Genomic DNA, 24,458 nt, shown 5'->3' on the forward strand with positions numbered 1-24,458 from the left:
CAGATGTCATTTCTACTTCACATATTGCTACATGGAAAGATCAATCCAGAACAACTCAATCACTCCATGGATAAAACTAAGGAAAAGCACATTGTTTTGCCCATCTTAAAAAAGGAAATGAAGAAACCACAATAGGCTTTTCCTTAAGAGTCACTAGACATGTCACAACTTTGCAGAGATGTGTGTTTGGCATGGATGGGCTGCATAGCATAGATATGACCTCGTCAGCCTTTGTTAGACTGCTTTCTGAGCAAAATGAAGTGGTTGCCTAACTTTGTAATACAGTTCTCTAAGGAAGAAAAAAGGTTGGAAAGGCAACATTCAATTTAAACATCTGGAAAAAAAAAAAAACAAACAACAAAGTCATTATTACAATGTAGAGTCAAGCAGTCAAGTTAGGGAGTGCCAGAATTAGAGGCAAATACCTCCCAATAGGTGCAGGTGTGCACTGTTTCACATGAGATTCTCACAAAAATGATGGTAGGTAACAGCAACATGGCTTTGGAAACAGTTTCAGAATCTCCCACCAAAAAGCCACTAAGACCTAGGTTTCTAAGAAACTTAGGGAAATAAAACTGAGAATATTCTGCACCAAGTAAGTCTTTAGAAGTTTCAGGCTAGTCAGTCACTTAACACTAAATTTATGATGGCAAGTGTCCAAGTAGAAATAAAGCTAACGCCCGTGTCCAGAAAACAAAAATAAAACCCATAGAAGTTTTAGGGGTTTTGTTGTTGGTTTATTTATTTATTTAGAAGTAAAATAAAATGTGACATTTCCATCTAGAAGTCACCAACATATGCTACAGCAAATTCAAACACATAGAGGTGAAGTTTTCGCTTTCAAATTCCTCCCCAATTCAGCTTCTTCCTCTTGCACTGGAGCCTTGTACAAGCTCTGATGTGCCTGAGGACACATCTGTTTAAGGCAGCCGCTGGAGTTCAAGCTTATCACCAGATGATGCTTCAAAGACGTCATCTTCAACACTTTCTTCTATGGGCTTCATTTTTGCCGAAGTTCTCAGGTAGGGAGACGTCCGGCCCGGGCCTGCCACAGTTACAAAGAAATTACCAATTAATTTAACAGCAAGTATCTGCTACATACACCTATTTGTGACAAAATGTGCACCATCTGATGATCCTGTCCTAGTTTCCCCATGAGAAGATTTTATAAGTAAAGGGTTCTTTGTAATTTGGCCACAGGCATTGGGAAATTCTAGCCATGGGACAGCCATGCTGCTGTGATCCAGCAATGCCTCTGAGGTTCAAACCCTGCGGCTGGCTACAGGCATGCTATTCTCCCCAGATTCAGTGCAAATCCTGACTGCACAAGGTGCCCAATGCTGTGTCCCTGGCGATTGTTTTCTCACCATTACACTCACCCACTAACTCTTCCCCACGAACAGTGATGTGAATGACTACCCTAAGTACAAAATGTATGTACAATTGCACACTTGCCTCAGCTGTGATAAAATTCCTTGGTGTACTGGGCAAACCTCAGGTGGGTACCTCTAACTGCTTTAAAAGCATGATAACGTAAAACTCATGGAAAATACGATATCCCCATAAGCAGCCACAGAGAAAAGAAGAAGATTAACAGGTGAGGCCATGTAACTTTTGACTAACACCAATTTTGTTGCTCTAAGACAGTCTAGAAAGGCAGCAACTCAAAGAGCAGAGCACAGGTAACAGTCACTGCCGGTAAGACACTAAATGGAGTTTTTGTGTAAGTTACCACTGCAAACTCCCTCTATTGTAGTTAAATTTTCAGCATAAGCAGAGAGCTCCTTTGAGCTCAGGTTTATTTCCCATTGTTCATTCTGAAAATTGCTTTGGCACTTGGACCGTTTTTTCTCCCAGTACCCTCTTCTAGAGTTAAATCACCACAGCGGTACAAGGTTGTAAACAGCTAGCATATGATGACCAAAAAAAGATTAGGGAAATCTTTGAAATTTTGAATTTTAGAAGAAAAGAGCAAGAGGTAGTGGTCCTGTCTGACAGATCATATGTGTGCCAGCTAAAAATTCAAACTTTCTTGAAAAAAATACCAGTAGCCATAACACAACTGTTATTGCAGGACTATTTTTGCTACTTTAAGGATGTTTATTAGATATACAGTAAAGTGCTCTACTAAGGAAGCCTATTTATGAAAACGGATTCCTATGTGCTGCCTATGTTAAACAGAGAACAAAATACTAGCTACAGGCAAGACCGGCAGGTTATTGTATTACTGCATTTTTAAGCCACATTCACACAAACACTATTCGGAATTAGCTTTTTAGAACTTTGTGTTAAAAGTGTATTAGTATTTTAACATTTAAAAACTACCACGATAAAGGGTTATTTGCACACATTTTTAAAATATTGGAATTGTTAAGCACTTTTTTTATTACTTTATTAATAGTTTACTACTATTTTTAGACTGGTTCTCTTTTGTTCAAGGGTGCTTAGTTCTCTCCAGAACTAAGAAATCAGAAGTAAGAAGCCATAAAAGCTTTTTAAAGTCTGTTGAACAGGAACCAATACTGGGTCAAATACTGTCAAGTTGTTTGGTTCAGGGACATGCCCTTATTTTCTTCAAATACAAAAACCTTGTCTATTGATGTCCAGTATTGGACAGATAGATGTTCAAGAGCCAGAGTGTGATCCTGAACCTGGGCCTTCCATACCTGGGCCTTCCCTGTTGCACTCTCTCAAGGACCTAAACCCAAATGCCCATATTAAAATGCCATTTCCCATGAAACCCAATCCTGCTTTTAACCTCAAGCTGGGTATAACATAGGGAGCACACAGTGAAATAATAGAAATAAAAGGTTTATCAAATAAAGTGTTTTCTACATTCCTGCTTAGCTTAGAAGTTTGCAAATACAGATTCAGAGACCAGCAAATCTCAGTGATCTAAATCAAGCAGCATAGAAAAAGAGCCTGTATCACTAAGTAGTATATGAATGACTATCAAGAAATAGAATTATTAAATAGAAATTAATACCAAAATGTTTTCTAAAGGACTGAAAGTTAGGTGAAGCTAACCTTGTAACCAGGTTAAGCTATTTCTGCTTAACTCAAATTTTGGAAAAAGAGATGCATCGATTTCATTTATTAACAAATTACATACAGATGGATCACGGATGTAAAGCACAAGTATCACGTGATAAACAAATCCCACTTTAATACCTTTTTGAGGATGCTTTGCTGAGTTAATGTGATGTTATCAACAGAAAACATCATGCTGCAAACGACTCACTCCATAAGCATTATAGAACTCTTGTTGGTTATTTCCTTAATATAAAAGCAAACAGTTAGTTGGGCTTCTTAGTTAAATTCAAAACACAGTTTTGTTAGTAATCAGTTTGGGGCCTACTAATTAGTATTTTTCACTCTTTCACTACTAAACACTTTGAAAAGAGTTTTATATTAATTTATTGAGAAAATGAGTCAAAGCTTCTTGTTTGTAGCACAGATAAAAGCATAACTTAAAAATTTTGGATTCTACAAAAATATAAATGGTCAATTTTTCAAGAATATAGAAATTAGGTGAATAAAACTTATTTGTACTGTTGTAGTCAAATATCCTATCTGTAATGGGAAGCTTTTGTCCACACAACAATCACCTAGCAATGACAAGACAGTATTCCTGTAGATAAGTTTCTCTTATTAATTTCTTCTTTAATTAAAAAAAAAAAAAAAATCTAAAAGTTTGTCATTTCCATATGTTCCTCACTAATTCTGGGGGTTCAACAGTTTCATTTGGTTGGGTTTTTTTAAATAATTGGGTGCATGATTGCAGAGGAATGCGTGGTCCAGAGGAAATAGCACTGGGACAGTATGCACCTCATACTGAATCTTAAAAAACAGAAAAAAAGAAAAAAAAAAAAGACACTGACTGCTGCACTGAGAGCACCCAGGAGAAGGTTTTTGAAAGTACAACAGTGGGAAGGAAACTGGCAGCTTTTTTGATCACTTTTCCCTGTGATCTGAGAAAAAGCGCATACATGGCCACAATTCAAATTGAATACAAATCTTTAAGCAGAGCTCACCTTGGTAACGAACCCCTCATTGGCAATGACAGTACCCAGGAATAACTAACAAGCTATTTTGGCAAGAAGGAAGATGGAAGTGTTATAGCTTAGTGAGATAAATAACCTTTCATCAAGACTTTTTACCAACCTTTTATAGAAGTCAGAAGCGTCACGTTAATTAAAATACACAGAAGAAATAAAGGACAGTATTTCTTGAGGTGTATGATACACTGCTGTATGGGTAACACCTCTGACTCCCCAAAAGTAAGGGAAGTATTGGACTTGGGAGACTGCTGCCACACCTACCGTTGCTAGTGGGGTAGTGGCAGTGTAAACTATACCAACCACTGTTGGACCGAGCAATATTGGAATATAAAAGACATTTAAACCCCTCTTTTGGGGAAGGCACACCCATACACCAGAAAATACGGCACACAAACCAAGGAAAAGTACAACAGAGGAAAATGCATTTATCAAGTATGTGCTAAGCATGAAAGCATTTTAGGGATTAATATCATTACAGCTGAACATGTCATGCATTTAGATTACTGTCTCTCAAAGCTGAAATACTGGTGTGTAAGTAAGTGTTCTGCTGCTAAACCTGAAAGAGAATTTTAATTCTAGACAACTGCAAAAACACATTTTTACAATTTCTTTCAGGCTTCTGAGTATGCAAATTTGTCCAAGGGCACTCCATGCAAAGGAGTGGCTTCAATTTCATGGCACTTTGCTGTGGAACAGGTGAAAAGCCAGTCAAGAGCTTATGGGTAAAGATCAGAGAACAGACCAACACAGCAGACTTCATGGCAGGTAACTGCTACAGGCTGCCTGATCAAGAAGAATAAGTAGATGGAAGCCTTCTTTAGAGAACTGGATGATGCCTTATGATCAGAGGCCTTGGTCCTTGTGGGGAACTTTAACCACCCCAGTATCTGGTGGAAAGGCAACAGGGCTGGGCAGAAGCAGTCCAGGAGATGTCTGGAGAGTGTAGCAGATCATTCCTTCACAGAAGTGACTGATGAGCCGACTAGGAGAGGTGCTCTGCTGGACCTGTCACTGATGAACAAGGAAGAACACATCAGGGAGCTGAAGGCTGATGGTAACTTTGGCTGCAGTGTCCAGGAACCGGTGGAGTTTAAGATACTGAGAAGTGTGCAAGACAAATGGTAGAGTTACAGCCCTGGACCTGAGGACAGGGTACTGTGGCTTGCTCAGGGATCTGCTTGACAGGAACCCATGGGACATGGCCTGCAAGGGCAAAGGGACCCAAGGACAGATGGCAGACCTTCAAGGACACCTTCCCCGAAACACAAGCACAGTCCATTCCAGTGTACAGAAAGTTGTGCAAGCGTGGAAGAAGGCTGCCATAGATGAACAGAAAAGTCCTGACAGAGCTCAAACACACACACACACACACACACACACACACACACACACACACACACAGATGAGCTGCTTGGGGGGAATAGAGAAACATGGTCCAAGCATGCAGGATGGAATTAGGAAAGCTGAAGCTCAGCTGGAGCTGGATCTAGTGAAAGGCAAGAAGAAAGGCTTCTAAAAATACATCGGCAACAAAAGGATGACCAGGGAAACTGCAAGACCATGGCTCAGTGGGGCACAGAAGCTAGGGATGTGGAAAGGTTGAGATATTCAAGACCTTTTTTGCTTCAGTTTTTACTTTACAGGTTTGTCTTGAGGCCTTGCACTTCTTTGAGTCTACTGGTAGAGAGTGGGAGACTGATACTTGACTTACAGAAAGGGTGGACTGAGTTAGGGAGCACTTAAACCAACAGGGAAAAAACAAGAGTGTGGAATCGCATGAGCTGCATCCAAAGATGCTGAGAGTTGGCTGATGCAATTGCAAGACCCCTCTCTATCATCTTGGAAAGGTCATGGCAGTCAGGGGAGAGAAAAAAAAAAAGTATAAATATCATGCCTGGTTTTAAGAAGGGCAAGACACATCCAGGGAACTACTGGCCCATTAGCCTTACCTCAGTTACCAGGAAGATTATGGAGCCTGTCTTCCTGGAAACCAAGTCCAAGCAACACAAAGGACAGGAAGGTGACTGGGAACAGTCAGCATGGATCTACCATGGGCAGATAGTGCCTGACCAGTCTGACCACCTTTTGTGGTGAGATGATGGGCTCTGTGGATGGAGGGCATACAGTGGATGTTGTTTACCTGGACTGTAGCATGGGCCTCCGCAGCCTGTCACAGAATCAATCTAGCCAAATGGGTGCGAAATGGACTGGACACATGCAATACAGCTTGGGTAAAAAATTCGCTGGACTGCTGAGTTCACAGGGTGGTGAGCAGCAGTACAACACCCTGCTGGCAGTTGGTTACCAGCAGTGTCCCTCGAAGGCCAATACCACGGCTTATAATGTTCAATATATTAATGATCTGGATAATGGGATGTAGTGTGCTCCCAACAAGTTCATAGACAACAGCCAAGTAGTGAGGGAAACTACTGATAGGCCAGAGGGCAGGACAGCTGGTCAGAACAGGCCTTCAGAGGCTGGAGAAAAGAACTGACAAACCACATGAACAAAAGCAAATTCTTTCACCTAGGACACAAGAAACCTACACAGCAGTACAGCCTGGGCATCAACTGGTTGGAAAGCAGCTTTGCAGAAACAGACCTGGGTGTCCTGGTGGACACAAAATGCAACATGAGTCAGCAGAGTGCCCTGGCAGTGAAGAAGGTTATCCATATATTGGACCATATTAGCAGCATATATTGGGCCATATTAGCAAAAGCACAGCCAGCAGGACAATGGAAAAGATTAATCCCCTCTATATGGCACTTGTGAGACAGGCTCGAGTGCTGTGTCCAGTTTTGGGCTTCTTCATACAAGACAGACATGGACATACTAAAGTGAGTGCAGTGGAGAGCAACCAAGATGGTCAGGGGCTGGAGCACAGGACCTACATGGAGAAGCTGCAAGAACTGGTTGTGTTCAGCCTTGCGAACAGAAGGTTCTCAGGGGATCTTACTGTTGTCTTCGGCTACCTAATGGAAGGGTATAAAGAAGACAGAGCCAGACTCTTCTCGGAGGCATGCACTAAAGAACAAAGGACAAGAGTCATGAGTTGCAATAAGGGAAATCTTTTTCACTGTGAGGGCGGTAAGGCCCTGTAACAGGCTGACCAGAGAGGCTGTGAAATCTCTCACCTTGGAAACAGTCAAAGCTTGACTGGACATGGCCCTGAGTAACCTGCTCTAGCTGACCCTGCTTTGAACAAAGGGTTGAACTAGATGATATTCAGAGGTTCCTTCTAACCCCACCTGTTCTGCGTACAGAGTAGAAATAAGAGAAAAATGCAGAGTTCTGCATCAAACTATCCCAACTGTCACCCTCGATATTCTAGTAGGGTGGAACACTAGCCGGGCTTTTGCTTCCATCTATCTGAGCATGCAGACTATACCCATGTTAAGGAGTGAAAACAGATAGGCCCTCCATGTCTGAAGGACTTCATGGATGAAACTGTGAGGAACACAATGGAGATCAGATAATTATAACAGGAAATTGCAAATACTTTAAATCACTTTCTCTTCTGAGAGTTTAATCATTGTCAATAACTGGCAGTGATTTTTTTCCTCATATATTTGAATTTTAGTTACTAAAGAATAATATTTCCCAAATAAAAATAAATAATCCTATATGATCCTTTTAAATTCCATTAAACTAACAGCTTACACCAAATGAGAAAATTGAGCATCTTCTGGGGTTTTTTTTTGTTCAAAAGATGCTTTCAGAGTTCAGGCTACTGTTAAAGTTTAGATTCAGGAAAATTAAAAGTAAAAAACAACAATAGCCTACAAAGAATGGTTTAGAAGGTTTCTATAAACAAATAAATTTCAAGAGTAGAAGGAGAGAGGTCAGGATTGGTTTCTTCCCTCACTTCACTTGTTCTTTACTACTCCCATCATACAAAGCACAGGGGAGGAGAGCCTGACAGAATATTTGGAGATTTTCCAGGTAGCATCAAAACATTGGTTGTACACCACATTTCTCCAAATGCTGACAATACAAACTATCTCAGGAGGAAATCCAGAGCACCAAATTGCTGAGGGAAAAAGTTTTGTTTGGGTTTTTAATTTCTACAAGCATCAGTTGAAACCAAAGGAGATACTACTGTGACAGGCACTGTACATTCACAGTTTTTCCCCACTGCCAGAAACATTCCATATTATGCCTACACATTCACATTATGCCAAAAATTATTACAATACATGCTGGATTTTTGCCATTATCTATATAAGGTAGATTCAGTGAGCATAAAAAGCCTTATGCATCTTATGAATTCCCTACAGATAGGTCCCTCTACTTAACTGATGTACATCAGCATCCAAAAAGCTACAGTCTGCTCCCACTGAAGACAACAGGGGTTCCACAATCCTCTCTTATGATCAACCAAGCTGTGTTCAAAACTGGCACAAACTATTTTGAGCACTCACGAAGAGAGGATGCAGAGGAAGTCCCACGAAGAAACATCTGCAAGCCATCCTCACTGTCACTGGTACTAGCCATACTGTTCCTCATCTGCATCACAGAGAGCTGTGAGCAAAGGCTGGACTGTCGATCAATTTTTTTTGAAGCCTAAAAAAATTATTTAAAAGAAGGTATCAAGGAAGTTAAAATAAAAATGGAAAAAACCCTATTTCCTCTGTAGTAGATGCTTTGGTCTCAGCTATGACTATTCAAGAATCAAGAAATTAGTTAGAGCAGAAGATTCTATGCAGTGTAAATAGTTTTAAATGAAAATAGAAGATGCAGTAATATATCAGAATTAGAATACTGACAAGCATGAAACCTCTGATTAATTATTCAATTTTAATTCTGTTTTGCACTGGACTTGCATTTTCCTACAGAAAAGTTGATTTTTATTATTTGACAATTCATTATTCAGGTATGATGCTCTGCAATTAAATACAGCCTTTATGATAAGCCTGGTCCTCCTTGCTAAACAAGGCAGCATACTATACACAGAGCTTAGCAATTTATATCTTAACAGACATTTGTTCACTTTCCTGGCTTTTCATTTCATAATGTTAGAAAACAGTGAATGCCATTCCTTCCTAGTAGATGATCATTTGGCCCTTGATTTTGCTGAAGACAGATTAAATGCATCTCATGAACATTATCCTTTACCTGTCAAATGGTCTTAAGAGCTTCCATTTGCTTTGGATAGTCTTCCCGTGAAGTCTTTGTACTAGAATACTTATATGAAACCATACAATGTACCTTGTTAGGTATTCCTGCAAGTCAGAATGCTATTTTAGGTGTATGTGAAAGGTAGTAATAATTACAAAAGCGTAACGGATAACTCCACTTTGCTGAACTTTAAAAGTCAAGAATTAGCATCCTGTTTCATGCACAGAGGAATGACTATTTTCCCAAGAGTAGTGAAAATCTCCTTAGGTAGGAGAAAATCACAAGGTTCCTTACAAATAAGTGGATGCTTTCTGTATTCCAATATGCAATGAATTGATCTACTTATTTTCTTACTACCATCTTGATTATGAGTAATCTACACTGAATTTGTTTTAGCTGTTCTCTTGTATGCCCCTGTGTACAGAATTGAACTACAAATTTTACCGTTGAGACTGTCACCAGCTAAAAGGCATTAAAGACACCAGTAATTTGTGTATTTGACAATGAAGCCTGTGAGAAATGACACCCCCATAGGGTTCTGGCAATGGGGAAAATGAAGGAGAATTTACTTGACAGATTTTTTTTGTCCTAGGCTATATAGGAAGGGCTTCTACAACAGGATTTTCATTTGAGGAAGAACAAAAAGGTACTAAAAATGTCTCAAATGCTTGGTCTTAATTTTTATAACATACATTTTCAAGTCACTGTGATAAAACAGTTGCAATAATCTTAAATTCATGTGACTATTGTCACTAAAAATAAAAACTTGGCACAAACTGAAATGTGCAGATATTAAATCAAAGGAGGGGTGAAGTTAGTTTTTAATACTTAGAAAGTATGATAATGACCTTTCACTTAAAAACAACCAATTACAACATTACAGAAAGTACTTCATTATACTTCCATTTCAAGAAATATTTATACTAGTGCTGAAGCTCTATAGTGCCAGAAGTCAACAACACAAGTTTGTTGCAGATGACTCTGTATACTAGGCATGACACACTAATGCTGCCATCCATGTATAAAAAAAAATAAGGGAAGGAAAGAGGAAAGAAAAGAGGAAAATAAAATAGAGAAAAGAGAAAAAATGAAAACAGAAAAAAAAAAAAGGAGAAAAAAAGAAGAAAGAGGAAAAAAAAGAGGGGAAAAATTTAAAAAGGGCATGGTAAGAAGTGTGGAGGAGTGTCCCAGGAGAGGCTGTCAGAATGCACAGGCAGGAGGCATGTTGCTACATGTTCCTTTCAGACGCCACACTCCAGAAATTACTTACTCCCTATGCAGATGTGGGTTTTAACACAGAACGTTCTCCTGTCATTCTTTTTTATTAAAAAAAAAAGACCCAGCTTTAGCCACACACTTAAGATGTATTTTATAGATGGTACATTCCTGCTAGATCATTTTTACCTTACAGTATTACTAAGAAGAAAACAGTGATCCAAAAGAGTTTTGAGGATCTGCTTGCAAGACAGTGTAATCCTCTATTTCATTGACTGGAAGGCAGAATAAACGGAGTTATTGCTGTTAAACTGCTTCTCCAGAAATTCTTTCTTTTCTCTTTCTATAATCACTACAAAATTAAGAAAACTTACAAAGTCTATTAGCCATAAAGACTTTACAAGTTAAGTCTGTTGAGTCTGTTGTATAGCAGCAGTGGCAGTCATTCCTTCTGAATCATTTTGTAGTAAATTCACAACTTTGCACAACTAAATATTTAACCTATATGAGATATTCACCGGCAAACTGATGAGAAGGGTTTTTGCTCTGAGTTAGTGTGAGTTAAATACAGACAGAATATAAAAATACTCTATTATAAAGCTTTTCATAAATGGTGAAAGTTCTTCAAATAAATTATGTAAGAGAACCCTACAGCCACTATAAATAATAAACCGAACATCAGCAACCAAGCTACCATCCAAATCTTGAAAAGCCACATAACTAAGGAGACAAAATTAAAGGAAAACAAGATAATAAATATATCCATGAGTATACCCAGAACACTTACTGTGACACCTAAAACACACTCCCCTCTACATGCCAAGAATGTTATATTCAGATCACTTAATATTATATATATATTTATATTTTATATGCATTTCGTGCCTCCTTCCACTAATGTCAACATAATGTTTTGGTTTGGGGTTTTTTTTGTATTTACAACCCTCAAACACACATTGAAATTATTGTTCTTGGCAAACAGTGTTACCCAGTTTGACCCCAACAAGCAAATTCTTTAAGAAAAAAAAAATCTCTGAACCTTGTTTGTACAAAGGCACCAATTTGTTAATGAGAAAGGATACCCAGGGAGAGGCACCTTTCTAGCTACCAGCCATCATGTCTACTAGTTGGCTAGAAATATTTTTGCTAGCTGATCAGTTCTAAATCTCAAGTTATTAATCTTTCTTCCATATTACTGTGCTAACTTAGCAATAATCAATATTGCTTCTGACAAAAATTTTGCACTGACCCATACTTTGGCACCAAAAGGCCATGAGTGTGACTTCAGCAGCTGATAGCAGTGGGTTAAAAAAAAAGTGCTTTAAGATTAAAGTTGAAATAACAATACATCTGTGCAGGGGAGGAAAATTCCCAAATAAAACTTCAGTTGCTTACCTTGTCATTTAAGGTTGGGTCATTCAGTGAATACAGTTTATTTGTAATATCTTTGCCAATAAGATACTTAAAGATCTCATAGAGAAATGGCTCAGATTCCAGAAAATAAGTCAGCCTTTCCCTGGACCAGCACAGGAACTTGCAGTTATCGTCTGCAATAATGGTGACCTGAGAAAATACATGCTCAGAATTAGCAATTCTTTTTCGCTTTAAAATAAGCAATACAATTTTATTTGTGCCTCCAGTTAAAATAACCCTTAAAGCCATAAAACTTTTCAGTATCCATTAGAAGGTGATATTTGCAAACATAAAACATCTCAGATATTTAATATCATCATACGTTTAACTGATAAGCATAGCCAGTTTGGTTTTTTTCAGAAAACCTGGGGGAAGCTAATGGGGGGGGAAAAAAAAAAAAAAAAAAAGTCATACGTTCCCAAACTGTAAAAGCATTTACGTTAGGAGATTTACACATGAAGTTAGTTCTACAGCGATGACACTACTTGTATCCCAATATGCCTAGATGTTGCTTGGCTTTATTTTACGTCACTGTCACCAACAGGAACAACTGGTATAATCCAAAGGTCTCCATCAAAAGAGTTTTTAGGGATTCAAACAACATATTTTCATCTTTCCCTCTTTACTGTTGGCCCTGCTGACCCCACAAGTACCACCTTCTAGCAGTTGAGCTAAGGTTCTGTTTGCTCACTTACTGATAATTCAGCTATTGATAGTTACAGAGTAGCTTGCACCCTCTCCAGGGAGGCTGGACCTGCCAGGTTTGTCCCCCTGTGCCGGCAGAGGGCAACGGCACACCAAAACCTACAACATTCAGTGATACCCAGCGGTGTGTTCTGCAAGGAAAAGTCAGTCATCTACAGAGAAATCAAGGTGTTCTGCTATTACAAGCTAATATCGCCTCCCGAAAAAATTAAAAATATATAAAGCCTAAGAAAAAGGGGGAAGCTGTCATGTATCCATGTATTTTAACCTCACAGTCTGTAATATAAGCACAAAAGCTGAGGAAGAATTTGTCAGCGTTGCCAGCAGATGGGGTCCTCAAGACTGATTCTGTATCCTCTTGCAATGGCAACGCTGAGTGTCTATACAGCAGTAACAAGCAGAACTCACGAGTGAAGGATGTACACCGCACCAGATTACAGTAATTTTTAAAGAAGGCACAAGTTGAGGCGTAAGCCTTTTCCCTTTAAAGGGACCAATTCGCATCCAGTCGCTTACGAGAGAAAACAGGCAGTGCCAAGAGGGTGGCTGTGCTGCCGGACGCCTCGCTGTTGAGATATGTATCCATCTGGGCAGTCCTCTCTTCTTGGCGTTAAGCCTACTATTTGACTGGAACATATGACATCAACCCCTGATTTTAGAGTCTACACTGCTCTCCCTCCCTCTTCTGCCAGGGTTATCAGTGTGGATGTACCCAGTCAGCCACAGTCTGCTCATTATTACACACACCCAGTTAAAAAACATCAGGTAAGAAGTAACAAAATAGCCATTTCAGTACTATAGGAAAAAAACTTCTCTTAACAGTATTTTTTTCCCCACAAGCTATAGTATAATATATCCTTTAATGTACTAGCATAATTACGTTGCTAGAGACATACACCCTTATTGTTCCCTGTATGAATATTTATATTCAAAATACTGTGATCTCTTTCATCTTATGTTGCTTTAACAATTTTCAAGATGACAGAAGCATTAAAACATTTAGATAAATACCAATTTCAAACTACTAATGCCTGAATTTTTAATTTTAGCCACACCACATATTACAATAATTATTTTTCCTTTTCCGATTTTGAACCAGTGATGAGACTGCTCACATCATCTTTTTCCAGTAGAACTATCTCTTAAGTTATTACTCCTGAATAACCTCTTAACACAATAAACTTGGAAACAGTAAAAGAGAACAGAATAGTAAAAAGTCAGCCTGTTCAGCAAACACCATCACAATACTGTCTTGCAGCATTTAATTTTAAAAGTTACTCTTGATATGATCCGTCATGAAACACCAGTACTAGAAAGCTAATAAACTTATGCAAGTCAAATGGTTCACTGTTGATCAAATTTATACTGTTTTTTCATGAGCTCATCAGCTCATATCCAGTGACATTAAAAGCAAAGTGTACCTGGAATTTCTCACCCCGGTTCATCTGTGTTGATCGAAATTCAGGAGAATCTATAAAGGCACAGGGGTAAATATTATGCAGAAAATGCCCTCGATAAGACACCTTCAATCTGGAAATAAAAATGTATGAAACAACATTTTAAAGTCATGGAGGTTGATTAATTTAATCTAAATTTGGATATGATTACTGACAATGGTAAAGCAGTAGGTAAAAGGCAAAAACACGTTTATCTTCTGGAATTTCAGCTCCAGGGTTACCCTGTTTCCTACCTTGACCATTTCAAAGCAGAACAGACTACCAGCCAACTCAAGTTGCCAAACGTGGCGTATGTCCTCAAAACGTTGCTATTCAAAATTAAAAAGGTCTGCAGGGTTACACTACACAGCCAGACCAAAATCAGGCTTCCTTTAGGTCACTAGCTTTTCAGTAATGAGCAGCTAATGACTTCAAAGAAAAATGACAAAGCCTGACATCACTGTTCCTATCATCAGACACTGGTTAAGATATTGGTCAGAACTTAGCAAGAGCTTCAAGATTAGAGCCTGACCAGGGGCATTTATTTTACCATTTCTCACCTGGGCCCTGTCAGCTTCTGGGCAGCACACCTGCCCCTCTCTGCTTGCATATACATGTGCAAGGAATCAACTCCAATAGGCCTGTTGTTTTAAAGTCTAATGGAGGGGTATTTTTTCTTGCCACATGCACAGTATTTTTTAACCTTAAAACCTGAGAATGCACTAAGAAGATGACTTAGATATCTAAAACTCAAACAAATCTCTTGCTTACTCTGGAAGACACTGCCTTTGGTATTATACAAATATAATTCCCACTAAAATCCATGCAGCTGCAAACACAAGTGGAGACATAACATGCTCTCAGTAAGAAACACCAGTGTCATTTGAAGACAGTGTCACAAAATAGTCTATACCTATAGACTATTTGGCTATAGATCATAATGTGCTATAAACCAATAACATTTAAAAAGCTAACAAAATCCCCAACAATTTTCTAATCTATTCAACTACAGCACAAAGCATAAGACCGTCCTCAAGTTTTATAGAACCTACTTCCCCTTCAGCAGGATGCTTAGCCTATCATCAACTGATGTTTTATCTTCTGCAGCATAAGCTTGACCTGTCTTTAAAGTCTGAATGTTGCAGAATTGTCCAGTTAGTCTTTGGAAGAGCTCTGGAGGCACATGTAGAGGTTCAAACATTCTCTTGTAGAGGCTGCTAAGCTCCTTCTCTATCTTGATCTAGAATACAAAAGCAAAAGACATCAATAAACACAGATGCATGAATTAGAAAAGGGGGAGACTGCTCGTGTGCTTCAGTTGTTCCATTTGAGGAACATCTTTGTCTTTGTTCTGTTTAGGCAAGAAAAGAAGTGGTACATGTGTGACATCTGTCCACAACCACTGCCTATGACAGATGACCAAAACCTTATCTTAAATTAGACAGGCTGGCACAATGGTGCTTTAGAATGCTGTTCCATCCAAGTGGCACATTAAATCAGATACAAGTAGTCTTCTGAGACTTCTGTTGATCTAACAACAAATAGGACTTGGGCCAGAATTACACAGGAAAAAAAAAAAACAAACAATGCGGTTGCCTGCATTTTTCACACCACATGCACACCTCGTTCTGGCCATCTCCCAGGCTCTCCTGGGAGTCCCTTTCATCCCTGAGCTTCTTGGCTTACTTGCAGTAGAAAAATCAAGTCCTCAAAACCAAGCCTATCATATTGAAAGCACATGTAATGAGAGAGGGGAAAAAACCCCTAACTAGTGCCAGCTGCACATCCCACATCTAGGAGCCCACCCAAACTCAGGCAGCAGCAATGAGGGAAAGGATGTTGGCTGAAATCCCAAGCTTGAAAGTCTTTCCTGAATGAAGACACCAGGGAATGAGACCATGTCCCAGCATCCCTGAAAGCAGAGGCAGTCTGAACAATGCTTCCCTATTTGCTTGGAGGAAAACAAATTAGAACAGTAAGTATCAGATAATGAAAAGATAAAATATACATAGAACGGACAATAAGGAAAAGAAGCCAAGAAAAAAAGGCAGAAGAGAGGAAAAAAAGTCACCACTTAAAATGAGAATATTCCAAGTTTACACATTTCTAGATTTTTTTTGTATTTCAGTATTAAAAACAGGGGAAGAGAGAAGGTGGCAGCAGCAGGAGTCCAGGAGTCACTTTTCAGCTGATGGTAGCCAACAGTGGGACTTGAAAAAACTTCTGGTCACCTTGTGGCTGGAGAAAGTGGGGAATCCAGAATGACCACAGGGGGCCTCATGCAGTCTGAGGCCCATGATGGCTTCAAACCGTCACGTACCCACTGTTCCTCCCCTAGGAGAGTATTTTAGGGCAAAGGGATACATGTATTCCACATCAGAAATCCTCCCAGAGCTCTCCTCAGTAGAATTACCTGTGTGTGAAACAGTCCAATTTTGGAAAATTGAGAAGGCTTCCTTGTTACATTTCAAGTTTACTTAAATACAGAACAAATTGAGTTGATTAGAAACTTTCTAGTTGTATGGAACCCTATTTGGAGTATTTCACAGCCAGCCTGAATGCCACAGGAATCACCTTGGAAGTGACAATCCCATGGGCATAGATGGTGGGTTAATCCCACAGAAATAGTACACATTACAGTATACACTCATTATTAAATCCCTAAGCAGGAGAGATAAGGTTGCTTTATGTGACCTTTGCTGTTATCATTTTGTGACTTCTCAGCCTTTAAGTTTCCACAAAAGCTCAACAAAAGGATATCCCAAACCAGCAGACTTCACTTTCTACCCAGACAGCCTCAAACCACGAGAACTGAAAACAAGTTTATGAACCACTGAGATTTTTATGCAGTCTTCCTGTGAAACACACATAAATATCTGCTTCCAAGGGCTTAACATGTAAAATTTTCATGAGTTCCCAAAAACTTACTTTTGCTTACACATAGATGAATTTACTGTTAACTCTGTGTACAGTATCTGTAGATTTACCACCCCCAACTGTATTTGTTTGATTTTTTTGATCTGTCCATACTTAAGTTTCAATAAAATGTGAATTGCTGCCTCCTCAAAACATTTAAATCGATCTATTCCATTACTCTATCACCATTTTGTAACATCTCCCTCCTATAAATTCACCACTACCTCAGAAATGGTATCATGACCAAGAAGAGGAGGGCTATAATATCAGTGTTCAGACAAGATTAAAGTAAATCACAGAATCACAGAGTGGTTGCGGTTGGAAGGAATCTCTGGAGGTCATCTGGTCCATCCCCCTGCTCAGGCAGGGTCACCTAGAGCAAGGTTGTGCAGAACTGCATCCAGACTACTTTTGAATATTCCCAAGGACAGAGACTCCACAACATTCCTGGACAAGCAGTGGCAGTGCTCAGTCACCCTCACAGTAAAAAAAAAAAAAAAAAAAAAAAAAAAAAAAAAAAAAAAAAGAGTGCCTCAGTGTGTGCCCACTGCCTCTAGCCCTGTCACTGGGCACCACTGAAAAGAGCCTGGACCTATCTTCTTTGCATCCTCACTTCAGGTATTTATATACATTGATAAGGTGTCCCTGAGCCTTCTGTTCTCCAGGCTAAACAGTCTTGGCTGTCCTCACAGGAGAGATGCTCCAGTCCCTTAATCATCTTCATGGACCTTTGTTGGACTCTCTTCAGTAAGTCCAGGTCTCTCTTCTACAGGAAAAGCCCTGACCTGGACCCAGTACTCCAGATAGGTCTCACCAACTCTGAAGAGGGGAAGGATCACCTCCCTCAGCCTGCTGGCAATGCTTTTCCTAATGCAACCCAGGATACTGTCGCCTCTCTTTGCTGCAAGGACACAGTGCTGGCTCATGCTCAACTTGTCCACAGGACCTGCAGGTCCTTTTCTGCAAAGCTGCTTTCCCAGTGGTCAGTCCCTGGCATGTGCTGGTGCGTGGGGTTATTCCTCCCCAGGTGGAGGACTTTGCATGTCTTGAGGTTCCTGTTGGGCCATTTCTCCAGTCTGCTGAGGTCCCTCCAGCTGGTTTCCCAACCTTCTGGCCTATCAGCCACTCCTCCCAGCTTTGTGACATCAGGGTTCACTCTGCCCCATCATCCAGATTATTAATGACAATGTCAAAGAGGACCGGGCCTAGCACTGACCCCTAGGTTACACTGCTAGAGTACACACCACACACTAGCATATACAGTACACACCTCCAACCAGACTTTGTACTGCCGATTACCACGCTCAGCCCAACTGTTCAGCCAGTCTCTATGAGGATTTTATGGGAGATAGTGCTGAAGGCCTTATTGGAATTAAGGTACACAGTATTTACCACTTTCAACTATCCAGCATTTCACTGTAGAATGTTATCAGGTTGGTTTGGTTAAGCATGACTTCCCCTTGGTGAATCCACACTGACCACTCCTGATCACCTTGTCCTTCACATGCATAGAAATGGTTTCCAGGATGAGCTATTCCAACACCTTGTCTGGGATCAAGGTGAGGCTGATTGGCCTGCAGGTCCCTAGGTCATCCTTCTTGCTCTTTCTGAAGAAAGTAGTGGCATTTCCATTCCTCCACTCCTCAGGCACTTCTCCCAGTCACCATGATTGTTCAAAGACTCTCAAGAGTGGCCTCACAGTAACATCAGCACTTGCGGGTGTATGTCATCAGGGCTCATGGATTTACATATGTCCAGTATGTCACCTGAGCTGAAGTTATGCTGGTTTCACATCGAATCAATTAGTAATTAAATCTTCCACCAGTAACTACATTTATATTATGTTCCTTATGCCAGTCTTTAACACCTCGAGGACACCTAGGTGGACAAAACAAGGTTTAAATTTAAACTGGCAAGTGAAATTGTATTGTGTTGGGGATTGTCCTGAATTGTTTGATTTCAAAATAAGTTCCATATATCTGTGAAGTTAGAGGACTATGTTTTGCCAACAGGTTCTCCAGAAAAGTCCTCATTTTTAACAGCTGCACCAATTTAATTTACACCTCTTTCTATACATGACTACTGCAACTCAGAGAAAGATAAATTACTGTCAGATGAACATGCAAGTAGCTCCCATGACTACTGAATTCAAAACAACACGTACAGACATGAGCACAGGATTTGGCCCTGGAGTGTTAATGCAATCCCTTAACTAGCACATAATTCAGGTTTCATGATCTTCCTCTAATGTAAAATACTTAGAAGAGAAAGCAGGCATAACCACTTTCATGAAGATGGATGAGGTTGGACACCATAGATATATTTTAGATGGTCTCCCTTGTAACAGACTGTTCACCCTTCACAGGCACAGCTGACTGCTCATGGATCATATTCCAAATGAACCATACAGGTAGGTGTAATGTTTTGTTCAGCAGTGGCTGAAATATTCTGGGATGTTGCCAGAGCTCTAAGGTCTGTAGTCAAGACATTCTGTCTGTAGAGACACTGATTAGCCTCAGCTTCCACTCAGACTAAAAAAGCCAAATCTGTAAAGCTCCAAGGAGTCAAAGCCACAGAAATAATCTTCTGGGCAGAAAAGTAACTTGCTGCTATTTTGCTTGCTTCATTTAATAAAATAAATATTTAACAACTGAACATATCAATTATTCATTTTGTAATATGACTAACTTGTAATTATTCTTCCATTCTTTTATTTTCTTAAAAACATCATTTGTGAGGATGACTAAATAAAATAGAGATGTGCAATACAATAGTTGCAGACAAAAGTCTCAAATGAGTTGCTAAGAACTCTTTTTCTTCCCCTCCATTCTCTCGCTCTCTATAGGAAAAACACTTATAAAACAGCCTTCAGGTTCATAATAAACAGGATATGTAAGAGTTACAGACATGTAGGACTACAAGGCATCATTTCAAGTAAGCTTGGTGATCACAGCCTGTAACAAAGAGATTCATATATTGCTTTGAATATTATCCTGTTTCCATATAATTTCAGCTACTGTTTAAATCCACATAATTTATGAGGTATATAGAGCCCAGCTTTCAGGGAAGCTGAGTATCCACAGTTCCCAGATCACACCTGCAGTGGTAGGAACATAAATCTTTTGAAAGCCAGACTCCAGTTCTCCATTGTGTCACAATTTAGATTAATATGAACCAACTTAAATTTTTTTCCCTCATACTGCTAGAGAGCAGCAACAAAGTGCACCTCACCTATACTATATAAAGCTAGGTTAGCAGTTTATAATGGTTGTGTAGGCTTGTTCTCTGGTCAGTGGAGAGGGATGGCACTATCACATCTTAAACAGATATTGGATGGGTGCACTGAATCACACTGGACAACCATTTTAAAACTAGATGCTTAACTTGAAGATGGATGAAGTGAGACAAGATGATTCCAATTCCTATTTCATAAGGTAAAGCTACTGTTGCAGAAGTAGAGACCACAAACAATTAGTTGTACTCTTTGAAAGTGCTCTTAATTGTTAAACTCAAGTATTATATGCTTCCTCTCAGAGGCCTTTCACTTCTGGGAGTGCTCATTTCCTAAGCGATGTAATATTTCAGGACAAGTATCAGAATGTGACTGAGACTACAGTCAATGTTTATCTCATCTATTAGAACTAATTCTTGGTTAAAATTTAAACTGTAAAGGTCATGCAGCCCTACAGATGGTAACTTTTGGTGAACCTGTGCTCCGTACTGGACAAATAGCACTGTAGGTAGAACCCTTCCTTTGTTAACACATATAAGTAGATGTACTCTATCAACTTGTAGACAGATGCAGTTTAACCTTTAGCCTCTTCCTATATGCTGTGTTTGTTCTGCAGTTGTTTTTAGCCATACTTGTAAAGATTTCAGCATTTCTACAATTTCTCTTATCTCCTTTAAGTTGTTCTTCCTTTCACAGCTTGCTCTGGCTCTACTTAAGTTGAAGTTCTTAACTTGCATAGTTTTTCAGAAGAACATCCAAAGTCTATTTTCCTCCCTTTCCTCTAATATTCTGTCTAGAACTTTAGTTTACTCTATATAAGAATAGCCATGGGTTTGCACCATGTGTATGATGCACAGTCTACAGCAGTGTCAAGCACCTTGATTCTGCTGTGGTTACATCATAACTAGGGAGGAGGGGGCTACAGAAATGGGAAGCTAAGTCAAATGGAGGTCCTCCAATCCTTCCTTTCTCAGAGGTAATTTTCTACCAACTTTGGCAACTGACAATTTATCAGTCAAGTTCCATGTCCTTACATAACTCCTTCTTAAACCTAGAGTACTTCATCCACTTCCATCACTTATCCTAACTCCTACAAATAAAACTGCTAACAAATTTACTAGACAATTCAGTGAAAATAGCTGGCACGTCAACAGGATGAAGTCTGTACCATAATGCACAAAAAAACCCTGGAGCCTATGCTAACATAGCTTTTAGTACACAACTGTAATCACAGAATAAAGTGCTTTTCTTTCTTCATTCAGTATTGATTTACACATTGTAAGGTAATTTTTTTTTTTTTTTATTTTATTTTTTTTAATTCGGGCACAAACCAGCATGTCCTTCTCCCAAGATACTCCTTTTAGATTTTTGGAAAGGACTGGATGGGTGCAAACCCAAGTAACATTACCCACGTTCTAAGGACACATGCCACACGTCATTTAAAAATTCAGGTAAGTTTTAAGGCTTACAAACATCCTCCCACAAAATACCACTTCTGGTCTCCCTGCAAAGAAACAGCGTAACCCCTTCCTTACCACCAAAACTAAACACAACAGCCAAAACCAGCCAATAGTAACTTCTAAAGTAAAATAATTTTCAGAAATATTGATTTCAGGAAAATAATTATGTACTACATCAGATCATACTTATGGTCTGGATCTTTCCTGAAGTAGCTAACTGACTTCATCCAAAAGAACTATCCAATTCAAGAACTAGCTCATTGATTCGTCTAAACATGGGCAAAACTTCCTTTTTCTTGCACCTTACTAGACTGCTTGTGCAATTTAGCTGTTATACATACCGGTCTTCTTTTATACATTAGGTATATGAAATGTAAAAGGTTGACAACCAAAAACACAGAATTCCAGATCATTATGTCCAAGGCACAACGGTAGAGTGTAGCCCAAATGATGAACAAAGCACATCCTGTAAAAAGTTAAAAAAAGGAAGTTAAACTTCACTGAACAATAAACACATTCATACAAAGTCATCAAAAATGTGTCAGCTGGGTGTAATTTACACTGAAAAGCAATGTAATCTACAAGCTATACCACAGTTAGGCTCTGTGCATCCATGCATGCACTGGTAGCAGAGCTAATCACTACAGTGCTACAAACAGGCACTGAGAGCAGGTTGACAGCAAACTGCAGTCCTATTGCATGGGACTGCAATACTGGAATGACAGTAATTCAGATCAGGAATGGAGAAAGCAAAAAGGTGCAGCCCACGATAGTCTGTTACTAAAATTAAGTAGAAATAGGATAGGGGAAAAAAAAAAATTATCTCAAGTACAAACCCCCAAATTAAGCAGCTCACAACATTTATTACTACTGCATTAATTAGCCAAATGAGAGCCTAAAAAAATAATAATCTCAAAAAGTCATATTTTTTTTAAATGTAAAGGAAGCATCATTGCTGCATTTTGACAATGTCACAGCAGAAACCTGAATTCACTATGACAAAGATAAAATTTCAAATGCTTACACTTTTTTTAGTTGCTTTACTTTGAATAATTGCAATTGCTTTAAAAGATAAGGCATTCTGATTGATTAGGGATACTATTTTTAGTCTACAAAGACAATACCTATCAAATAATAGATATACACATCAGTGAGTCTCTCCTAGACAACAGCGAACCTACCATCTGGTAGAGATGGCTGTAATGGCCACAGACATGTTTTCCCTTAAGTTTCATGCAAAGACAACAAGAAGGTGCCAAATTAGTGACCCTTTCCTCTCTCCCTGAAGGCAACGCTGAATTAATTAATTCAGTATTATCTACTGGGTTGTTGACTGGCTAGGCAGCACTTACATATGGATCAGAAAAATCACAGTGTGATGTGTCTTGATGAGCTGGTTAATTAGAATGCAAGGGATGGGAAGATACAAGGGCTGGAATTACTGAAGAGAAGCAATATTGTAGAGCAGCACAGAGGCAGGGCAGGGTCATCAAAGCAAAGGGGACAGATACCTAGGACTCAGGCTTGGTTATTTCTGCTGCCCACAGAATAAATTTGTTTCCAGCTGCCACCTCAGCCTGAAAAACTCTGATTCTTTATCTCTTCAAAATGCAACAAGACCTACAGACCAAAGTGGCAGGCTGTACAAGTGCAGAGCTCCCACTGCTTTAAAACAAGAACTACACAGACAAAATGCAATGCTCAGACCCTTGGTCCTCAGTGCAGTCTGTTTTGGTAAGTTTTCCTATAATAGCTATAAAAAGAAAAGGCAAAATTGTTTTAAGTTCAACCATAGAAGTTATATCATATAGTAATATGGGTCAGTTCCATGAATAAGCATTCTCATTTAAAAGTACTTAAGCATGCTCTGTGTTGTGATACACCCAGGTTTATCTGTCTTACACTTCAATGACTCACTACTCCTTCTCCTTTGATCACACAGACCCTGTCCCATAAAAAGGACTGGGGCTCTGAAATAGCTGTGAGACTGCAAGATTACTACAAATGACACCATGCTTGCTTAGTCTCAAGCATGCCAAATTTAGTTTTTCCTCTGAAATTAAATTTTGGTATCACAGATGTCTGCAGTGGTGAAGGAAACACGACTGACTTCATGAGAACACAGACTGCACTCCATACTGCAAATCCATGCTTTTAAATCAGCAGTGAAAGTAATGCTGGTGATACACAAATGCCACATGTTTGAAACCACGTTTAAAGAACACGTGGGGCAACATCAAGCTTCTCAATGAAAACCTTAATATTGCAGACATACCAGTCAATGTACCCACTCGAAGTTTAAAATTAAGGTCTTAAGGATCCATAGACTTAACTCCGATTTGGAATTTAATGAACTTTAAGCAGTTAGTCATGTCTGAAGTAAATGGGGTCCACTTGTTTTCTAGTCAGCATCTACACAGGTTTGAAGATGCAAGTTGTATTTCTGGGAAGTATTAAGAGCCTAGAGACATATAATCTCTCTAGAAAAGATCTCTCAGGGTCAGAACAGACTCCCACTTACACCAAAAACAACTTTAGCAGAATACAACCATGACTATGTGCTGGGATTTCACCATAAACTCCGGAGATGAGAAGAAAGCTCTGTAATGGTCACAAACTTCTATTTCTGTCGCAGGAAGGTTACAAAACTCTCCAGAATAATTCTCATACCTATGGTGAGCAGACCTCGCAGAAAAATCATATGAAGATTCAGAGTAGTTGGAATAACCAGTCCAACTGCAAAGCAAATGTTTGCCACATGGAAAACAAGATGATGAATCTCTTTCCAATTTTCACATACAGTCTCATTAAAAGGCACAAGTGTGGCATTTTTTAAGTCTGGAATAAAACCTAGTGGAGTAACAGTGAGTGGGCTCACTGCTGTAGTATTCATCTTGAAGAT

At 39.3% G+C, this 24,458-nt stretch overlaps 1 protein-coding gene across 2 annotated transcripts; it reads right to left on the reverse strand.

The window, feature by feature from the left end:
• Positions 1-737: 737 nt before the first annotated feature.
• BVES (blood vessel epicardial substance) lies at positions 738-24,458 on the reverse strand. 2 transcript variants are annotated; one of them, XM_026845938.1, is made up of 8 exons: positions 24,227-24,458; positions 21,898-22,022; positions 15,001-15,188; positions 13,934-14,042; positions 11,790-11,957; positions 8,483-8,624; positions 3,172-3,276; positions 932-1,045 (listed from the first exon to the last, which is right to left on the reverse strand). In XM_026845938.1, the coding sequence occupies exons 1-7, from the start codon at positions 24,447-24,449 to the stop codon at positions 3,209-3,211; spliced, it is 1,023 nt and encodes a 340-aa protein (XP_026701739.1). In that variant the 5' UTR covers positions 24,450-24,458; the 3' UTR covers positions 932-1,045; positions 3,172-3,208. The 2 variants fall into 2 exon arrangements, with proteins under 2 accessions (XP_026701738.1, XP_026701739.1); XM_026845937.1 differs by lacking the exon at positions 3,172-3,276 and having other exon boundaries at positions 738-1,045.

This window comes from Athene cunicularia, assembly GCF_003259725.1.
Source record: "Athene cunicularia isolate RWA chromosome 3 unlocalized genomic scaffold, athCun1 chr3_part1, whole genome shotgun sequence".
NCBI lineage: Eukaryota > Metazoa > Chordata > Aves > Strigiformes > Strigidae > Athene > Athene cunicularia.

Excerpts from the sequence above, each read along its gene's own strand:
- BVES (XM_026845937.1), bottom strand. The coding sequence starts at position 24,449 with ATGAATACTACAGCAGTGAGCCCACTCACTGTTACTCCACTAGGTTTT. Across the intron at positions 11,958-13,933 it reads ACCGGGGTGAGAAATTCCAG|GTCACCATTATTGCAGACGA; the intron begins GTACACTTTGCT and ends GTATTTTCTCAG. Across the intron at positions 8,625-11,789 it reads ACCCAACCTTAAATGACAAG|GCTTCAAAAAAAATTGATCG; the intron begins GTAAGCAACTGA and ends TAATTTTTTTAG.